General features: G+C 36.6%; 2 protein-coding genes across 2 annotated transcripts in view; one reads left to right on the plus strand and one right to left on the minus strand.

Annotated features, from left to right (window-relative positions):
- ano9b (anoctamin 9b) overlaps window positions 1–6,232 on the minus strand; it is a 35,753-nt gene extending 29,521 nt beyond the window's left edge. The window contains exon 1 of the mRNA XM_022667075.2: window positions 5,951–6,232. Within this exon, the coding sequence (XP_022522796.2) occupies window positions 5,951–5,971 (21 nt within the window). The 5' untranslated portion in view covers window positions 5,972–6,232. The remainder of the gene's footprint in view (window positions 1–5,950) is intronic.
- pkp3b (plakophilin 3b) overlaps window positions 1–9,853 on the plus strand; it is a 209,806-nt gene that overhangs the window by 89,648 nt on the left and 110,305 nt on the right. The window lies entirely within an intron of this gene.

Genomic DNA, 9,853 nt, shown 5'->3' on the forward strand with positions numbered 1-9,853 from the left:
GCTTTCCAATTTCTATGGCTGCAGCACACTGCTTGCATGAATAAGATAATCTCTGTTTGAAGAAAGTTGACTGGTTATTTATGTTACAGGGCTCTGCTGACTAACTAAACACAACGAGCAATATCAAGTTCAGCAAAACATACTGCAAGATAAGTCAATAGCATAATTATATCTGACAGGCCTCTATCCAATGAAGGCGGTGCTATGCTGCTAAACTTTTTCCCGTTTGCTGAACCATTAGAGACAGTAATGGGGGAGGGATGTAGGCTAAAGGACGGGTTTCTCTGACAGGAGCAGAAGATTGTGCTCTCACTGATCTAACAAAATCCACAAGCCCAGACATGATTCTGTTATACAGGGACTGCCCTGAGGCTCGCTAATTTCCAGTAAAAGCATGAGCTTCAGTTCACTTGTGCCTGAGTGCTGAGTATGACTGTGTGTGTGTGTGTGTGTGTATTAATGTGTGGGAGGGAGAAAGAGATTATGGGAAATAGACAAAAAGAGGCTGAAGGAGAAGAGAAGAGAAGGCAAAGCAGTGGTGTGCAGTAAGGCCCTTCTAATCTTTCAGAGATGGGGTGACAATAGGTGCATGTAAATCATTACATAATATTTAATCAGGAAATCTATATTATATTATAGTTATTGTAAACTACAAACATATATTTGATAAATTAAATTAAATAAAAAAACAGCAACTAATTTAAAGCATTAGTCTGTGTTTTTCAGTTGCTACAGGACTCTTATCTGACTGACAGCGGTTCTAACCAATCAAAGCTTTTTAAAATGGCTCCTGCCCCCTTGTGTCTGCGTGGACCCTTCTCCTGGTTCTTGCAGAAGGGGTACCCACTATATTAACTGCACGTAACTGGGTAAACAGGAGAGAAAGAGAGATGAGAGAAGAATAAAAAAAGAAATGAGAGAATTACAATGAGTAGAAAGGAAGGAGGGAGGGAGAGAGAGAGAATGGGATAGTCAGACTGAGAAAGAAGTATGAATTAAGAGAAAGTGTAAACAGAATGAGAAAGGAAAGCAAGAGGGAATAAGATGTAGGAGATGGACACAGATAGACAGACAGAATAAGACTGATAGCAAAACAGAGTGTGAAAACAGATTGACAAAAAGATGTAGGTAAGAGACAGACAGAGAGACAGACAGAGACACAGAGAGACAGACAGAATAAGATTGAAAGAGTAAATTTGAGAAAGTGAAAACGATCAGAAGAATCAGAACAAGATGTAGGGAAGAGACAGACATACAGATAAGACAATAACATTGGGAGAGTGAAACTAAGATAGTGAAAACCAAATGAAAATAATATGTAGGGAAGTGACAGAGAGACAGGCAGACAGAGAGACGGACAGAGAGACGGACAGAGAGACGGACAGAATAAGATTGAAAGAATGAATTTGAGAGAGAGGGAAAACAGAATCAGAACAAGATGTATGGAAGAGACAGAGAGACTGAGATAAAGACAGACAGACAGACAGGCAGACAGTGACACATATAATAAGATCGAGCAGGGTGAAACCAAGAGAGTGAAAACCAAATTAAAGATAGACTGACAATGAGAGAGACAGAGATTGAAAACAGAATGAGAACAAGACAGAGAGAGACAGAAAGCGAGACAGGCAGAATAAGATTGAAAGAGTGAACTTGAGAGAATGAGAACAGAATGAAAACAAGATGTAGGGAACAGACAGACAGAGTGAGAGAGAGAGAGAGAGAATAAGATTGAAAGAGTGAACTTGAGAATGAGAACAGAATGAGAACATCATAAGAGAAGAGAGTGACAGAGAGACAGATTGAGAGAGTGAAGGAGAGTAAAAACAGAATGAGAATAAGATGTAGGGAAGAGACAGACAAAGACAGGCAGAGAGAGACAGAATAAGTTCAAGAGTGAAATTAAGAGTACGAAAACAAGAATACAATGTAGAGAAGAGAAAGATTAAGAGAAAAATAAAGGCAGAATAAAAATGAGAGAGAAAAGTCAGAGATGGAAACAAAAAGATGTGAGAAGTGAGAGAAAGACAGACAGAATGAGAGTGTGGGATGAGAGAGAGAGATAGATATGTATCCACTTAACAGAAACTCAGACAGCAGCACAGCCAATTAAAAATAACCAGTTTAACCAGTGCTGAATCACTAACAGCCACACTGATACCAGCCCAGTTGCACAGCAGAGGATCTCTAAACAACATACCCATGATCCTCTCTGCTCTACCTGCTGTGTATACCTGTATGTGCAGCAGTATTTATGTTTATGGCCAAAATATAAGAAATGTGCATTCTCAAGGTACACAATATATCCGTCAGTAAGTCAGGTGATCAGACTGCTTTACATACAGTAAGAGCTGCTGACCTAATTAATAACCTGCTGACAGCTCTCAATACGTAATCATGAACTATGAGCTTATAAACAGCAGCACTCAGGAACTTTCAGTTCACTGGAAACACATGCAGATCATACCCGATCACACTAGAGATGTGCAATATCGTATCGTACGCAATAATATCGCCAACATTTTTAAATATTGTGAACGATATTATACACTGAAATATCGTGCCATATCACCTACCTCTAATTATCACTTTAGGGTACTACTTTTTTTTTTTTTTTTTTTTTTACTGTTTTTAGCCAAAAAGAAATTCACACTGTTTTCATTTCCCATTATCTATCTACAGACAAATTATATCTGTCTAGTATCATTTATTTTACTTTAATCCTGGATATATGGAGATATTTAGAGAGCATTATTAGTATCATGACATCCTGGATCATTTACTTAACTTGTTACAAATCTGATAAAATTCTTGTAATTTTTTAATATCTCAGTTAGGGGTGTCCCATATATCATATCGTATGCAATAATAAAGTAGTTTAAAAAATTAAGTGTTTTGACATATCACCAAGGGTATATTTATTGCGAAAATACCATGAAATGTTGTGATATTATTTTAGGGTCATATCACCCACCCCTATTATACACAAAAATGTTTCTACAATTATTTTTTTTTAATTATTAAAAGAAAATCCATATTGTGCTAATAGTGATATTCTGTTTGACTGTTTGGTATTTGTTCTGCTATTAACTTTTAAGCTGTGATGTTTATTTTTGTATATATATTTTTTTTTTCATGTAGTTTATATGCGTGCCCTAAATATTCTGCACCTTAGTATTTTGGTAGATTAGTTTTTTTGCATCACTTTATGTTATTTATTTTGTTACAATAAAATTATTTTATATATAGACAAAGGTTCTATTTTGTTTCTACTGAATGTCTAAACGTTTATACTACGATTTGTATACATAAAATTCTTTACTTATTACAAAATATTTAAAATTGTATATTATTTATATGTTATCACACAACACCATCAATCACCACACATACAGTAAGACATAATATCTATATAGGAATGATGGCATAAAGTTAGATATATAGGGGTAGTTTCCCCAGACAGGGATTAAGGAATTAATTACTATTTTTTTTTTTCAATGGAGAATCTCCATTCTAAATACTGTGTAAATCAAAGCCTAATCTGGGTCTAGGAAATTATTTTCTCTGCTATTTAGATATTTTATTGAGCATTTTATTTAATCCGTTTCTCAAGCAGAGATTGAGCCTTGTGCTCGATTTTTTCTTTTTCTTTTAGATTAACTCAAAATGCTGTGAAGTCCAAGACTAGGCTTAATCTAGGTTTAGAAAACTGTCCCACAATTGAAGAACATTCATCATCAGGTAATATGCTGTATTAATTTTCTTTTATCTACTTTTTATTTTATATATATTTAGATTTATATCTTATCATATCATACAACCACCACTACCATACAAGATCACATACAGTGATTGATAACATCAATAAAGTAATGCCAGTCTAAAGTTTGACATCAAGTGAAGGAAAATGTCAATCTCAAGTATCAAATCATCACACTTAAAAGAAATAAGCGTTTCCCTGTACCTTTTAGATATTTTATAATTTTATATTATTTTATTTTATTTTATTATGCAGCCCCACTACCACAAGTGCACACACAGAAATAGACAACATCATAGATATGATGGTCAGATGGGGATTAAGTATAGTTCCAGAATACACAGCATTTTGAATATAGATTTTACAAATAAAGTCTAGAAGTAGTCTTAATCCATGGGAAAACTACTATATATGGTTTTCTTTTAATGGAGACTTTCCATTTAAAATGCTATGCAGTCCAAGATTAGGCTTAAAAAAATCAAGAAACATCATCCTACCAGAGGAAATAACAGTTTTATTTCATATTTAGATATTGTATGGTGTAATTTATTGGGTCTGTTTCCAGACAGATATTGAGCCTGGTCATAGACTTCATAATTTTCTCTATTTAAAATGCTGTTTAGACCAAGACTAGGCTTAATCTTTGTCTAAGCATAGTACAAAATTAAGGAAATTTGTGTTTGCTAGATTATTTCTTTGTTGTAACAATGCATCCATTTGTGAGAACTAGCTTTATAGCAAGCCTGGTAATTTCTCTTTTAAATGGTGCCACATTTGCACCCATGAAAAACATCTTATTTTGCTGTTGGTATCGACACTTGTTTTAAGCTTCTGGTACCGCAGGTGCTGCATCTGTATGCATGGGACCTGCTACAGTGGTCAGTAGGTTCTGTTCCAAGAATCAGCATCATACCACGCTTGACTGATCCAAATAGAGAACGTGTGATGGGGCAACTTCAAGCTGGTGTTTCTTTTGCTTGTTATTTGCAGTGATCCCTGGTACCAGTATTTCCAAACTGAACGCCAAGTTCTGTATAATGGGGGGCACAAAGTGGACGTCCAAAGAAGACAACAATTGTCTTCTTTGATTGTCAAACACCAAACGAGTCAATGGAAGAATAAGCTGGTAGGCATTGGCAGAGAGGAAAAAAGCATGTTTTCAGTCCAGTGAATATTGCATGATAGTAAATTTGATCATTTTCAGGTTTGGGTCTTCTTGAAAAGATAAAAATGGCTTTGCATCTTTTAGAAAATACAATGTGCATGCATATATAATGATTTTTTGTCATAAATATCAATTGTTTGAACAATTGATAGTCAACAATTTCTTTAAAATAAATAGACTTTCTTGAGACTAAATCAAAGGAATTTGTGGACTTGCTTTAAAACATGCTTTTTAAAAGTCACATGAGTTTTGGTAACAGGACTGAGAAAAATGTAACCATCTTCAGATTAGAAACCTTGTACATGTTTTGAACAGGTAAATGTATGATTCAGAGTTTAAAAAAAAGATTAAAAATTAAGACAAAAACTTAAAACAAGCAAATTGCACCCATTCTGTGGAATGGCCTATACAAGTTATTACCAAGAAACACTGATACTCCAAATAAATACCTACCAATGTACCAAACACAAAAGCCCTTACTTTTTGAACTATGTTATGCTGTCTTAAAGTCATCCATGTGGAAGAAAAGGTCAATATCAGGTAAAACAATGTTGTCATACCTGAAGAAAACATTTCTTCATTCTCCTGCTTAAAACACAACATTAACACACACACACACACACACACACACACACACACACACACAGGGTCATCTTAATCTCTGAGGGAATGATGAAGTGTCCTCCAGGGAGCTGAAGGGGTCTATCGCATCTAAACCTAATCATTTGATACCAGGATACCAGGTGAAAACGACACGCTCGTGTAGGTACAGTGTTGCAGTGGAACAACAGAGATGGTTGCGCGTGCTGTAAGACTAAACAGCAGGTTTCTGTTTCTGTCTCGGGTGGAGGAATGCTGTGTGAAGAAACCCAAATTTCTACACAGTCAATTCAACTCTACAGAACCTCCATCATTATTTACAGGAAATACAGAATATACAGCCTACTGACCGCACTGTCTTTACCTCAGGGATTAGCTAACGTTACAGGTGTGGAAAACCAACACAAACGCTCGCGCTCCCTTACCTCGCGGTCTTTGAAGTACATGCTGAGGGAGCTGGAGCTCGAGCTGTGGATGTGCTGAGAGGTTCGGTTCGGTTTGGTTCGGTCCAGGCGAGAAGGACGGAGGTCGGGCTCTGGCGGTCAGTCAGACGCTGTTCCCGACATGGCCGGTTCAAACACACACACTCACACACACACCTGCGCGCGCAGCAGCAGGAACCAGCTCCGACCTCAGGTGTTTAAAATCACCAAACAGGTAAAGTAGCCGATCATTTCCGCCTCCCCCCGCGGGATTCCCGCGCGCTCAGGAATGCAACCGCCCACCTGTAGCTGAACCCGAGCGATGTGAGAGATTCACGAGTCAGTTGTTCTTCTGAACCGACTCTTTCCGATAGCCGAACCGAGCGAACCGATTCAGAACAGACAGGTAAAATAAAATAAAATATAGGTTGTGTCCCAATTGCATAATAAACACTTATAATATAAGGTATATACTATAAATTAATTTTATCTTGTTTGTCAGGTTAAAAGGAGAGAGCAGGGACGGTTGTTACACTTTTTGTCATTTTTCTAATAAATCAAGAACTATGTACACTGGAATAGCCAATTTACTGTGTAAACAACACAACTGAGACAATATATTTACAATATATAAGTGGTTTTATGAAATATATACAGGTTTCAAAATAGGTTTAAATATTGTCACTCCACTGTTACAAACACACTGTTGTAGCATTTGCCAGGGGCAGCTGCAACATGCCTAAATATGAATATCTATTAAATACTCAAAATGAAAAACATTATTTATCGTATCATCACAGTATATGATAAAAAAAATAGTGGATTCCATCAAATTGTAACCCAGGAAAATAATTTAATGCATAGAACACACCCTGAAAAAAGCTTAAACATAAAACCAAATTCCAACGAGGGTTTGGGACTATTTCATGTAGGCTAAATCATAGGTGAAATAGAAATAATCACCTCATAGTTACTTCACTTAAGCAGAAATGTTGGTTACCTATACTTAACCAGAGTAAAAGTATTAATTGTGAGTGTAGATTCAGAACTTGAACCATTCAAAAACTTTAAATGAATATTGCTTCAGTGTCAGAATATCAACACGAACCAATGATGCATATTATAAGCAATGTTAAATAAAGGTTGTTTTAAGGTTGTTTTCCATCTTGAATATTAATAGTTGTAATTCAACCAAAAACATGAACCTTTATTCAGTGTTCTTTGCTATCAGGGACTGAACCTGTTTTCACTGTAGTGATTTCCTGCTGCATCACTCCCACTTCACCTCAGGAAGGGGGGGTTTGTTGAGTCAGCTGTCTGTTAGACCAGGGAAAACCGGAAACCAGCAACATATGTATGATGATGATTGTCATGCCGATATACAGTCATTGGTCATAACAGCTATTATAAAAATATAAAACCCACTGGGGGCTTTATTTTATTTTTTATTTTAAGCATAGGCCCACAACAAGCACTGCACCACCACTCCCCTTTATCAGGGATAATAACTTACATGTGGGTCATTATCAGAATACTGGGCTTTAGGTCTTTAAACCTAAAATTATATGTAATTCTTTTGATTTTTCATCATATTTACTACACAGACATATTTGCCCAGCTTAATGCACAACAGCTTGGACAATTCTGGTTAAAAATTGGCATTTAATAAAAAAAACAGTTTACACTTTGCTAAACATGCAGCAGGAAGTGTCTTCAGCCCATTAAAAATAAACTGTTCTCATGGACTGTTCCCATATGTGGCAATACGAGTCCGACATTACCCTGAACTGATCATCAAATTAATCAGAAAAAAATTATTGGAATTTATCTTTGCCTGAGATGTACTATACATCATGTGCGCTTTTTTATACATCCCGTGTGCTATTTACGCATTTCATGCGCTTTTTTACGCATGTCTTGCGCTTTTCGACGCATCTCTTGTACTTTTTTACGCATTTCTTGAGCTTTTACGCATCTCGTGCATTATTTTACGCATATCGTGCGTTTTTTACGCATCCCGTGTGCTTTTTACGGATTTCTTGCGCTTTTGTACGCATCTTGTACGCTTTTACGCATTTCTAGCGCTTTTGCACGCATCTGGTGCGCTTTTACGCATCTCGTGTTTTTTTTATGCATTTCTTGCGCTTTTACGCATATCGTGCGCTTTTTACGCTTTTTTTGCGCTATTTTACGCATCTCGTGCGCTTTTACGCATTTCTTGCGCTTTTTTACGCATCAGGTGCGCTTTTACGCATCTCGTGCGCTTTTTACGCATTTCTTGCGCTTTTTTACGCATTTGGTGCGCTTTTACGCATCCCGTGTGCTTTTTACGCATTTCTTGCTTTTTTACGCATCTGGAGCGCTTTTACGCATATAGTGCGCTTTTACACATCTCGTTAACTTTTACGCATTTCGTGCCCATTTGTACTCATCTCCTTAGCTTTTACGCATTTCGTGCGATTTTTACGCATCTTGTGCGCTTTTTTACTCATCTCCTGCGATTTTTACGCACCTCGTGCGCTTTTTACACATCTCAGGCGTTTTTTCTTCATTTCTTACGCATCTCGTGTGTTTTTTTGCGCTTTTTTACGCATCTCGTGCGCTTTTTCACGCATTTCTTGCGGTTTTTTTTGCTCCAGTGTTTTATGCGCCCCTATGCTCTTTTAATTAGATTGTGCAAAATAAGGAAAACCCTACTGTACTTAAATAAAACAGCAGTGTTAGTGGTCTGTTCTCCTGTGCAAGTAAGTGATGTGCAATACTTTGAACTTTCCAGAGTACAGGGGTCCCAGTCCATCAGCTTAATCCTATACAAATAAGCATCATAATGTTAAATTATCTAATTCAGATTTCTATTGGTCAATTAATCAGGAAATTGTTAAAGCTGTTTTCTCAACTGATCTTCTCTACCCTTGATGTTCTCTTGTCTCTCTCTGGTTCTCCATTAGGGGGTTTCTCCTCCTCTACACTGTCCTTTTTCTTATGTAGTTCATCACTCCTTTGTTTCTGTTTTCTCTTGGGTTCAGCTTTATCTGTAGAAAGGTTCTGGTCCACTGTGGCTCATAGCTGATACAGACTGGTTCTGACCAATTTTTAGAATCTGCAGTGTTACCAGCTTTTGTCTCAGTTTGTGCAGCAGATCCATCTTTTATCTCAGCTTCCAGAAGATGGTGGTCAAGTTTAAGTTCCAGTATCTGTTCAGAATCTTTTTGATACATCATCTGTTATCTGAGCAGTCATATTAGTGATCATCTTCTTGCAGGCTTTATAGGCTAGAACGTCTGGTTACAATTGTCCAGGCTGAAGACAATATTTCACATTCACGTTCAATGCAGGAGACCCAACACTTATATCCCACAGGTCAACACCATAAGATGTGACAAAAGTCATGGGACTGATGAAATGGTCACGCATTAGAGAGAGTAATGAATTCACAATTATAAGGTTTGTGGATCATCATTTGAGGTAAAGTAGCTGCATAGAGTCTGGGTTTGAACAGGAAGACAGTAGTAATTTCATGGCAATTTAATGTATAACAATGAATGTACTGACAGTTGATTATGTACAGGAAGACACAATTTGTCACATTAATACGCCATACGATTCAAAGACATTTTGTAGTAACATTTTGATTTATTTTTGAGGTCCTTCTTTTATGTATGTATTTATCTATTTATTTAAAATCTTGACATAGCACAGACATGGCAAAGTACAAATGGTATGCTCTCTGATAACTATTCTATAAGTCCTATGCTATTTGACCTATGTAAACCCAAAAGCTGTACAGTAAGCTAACTAACTACACAACGTCCAAATTCCAAAGTTTCGTTCAGTTTTATTTAGTTATACTTTCTTTTTTTGGAATTTTAAATTCCACACAATCCCTTATTTTATCATCATTTTCTT

The sequence above is a fragment of the Astyanax mexicanus genome, chromosome 23 (assembly GCF_023375975.1).
Source record: "Astyanax mexicanus isolate ESR-SI-001 chromosome 23, AstMex3_surface, whole genome shotgun sequence".
NCBI lineage: Eukaryota > Metazoa > Chordata > Actinopteri > Characiformes > Acestrorhamphidae > Astyanax > Astyanax mexicanus.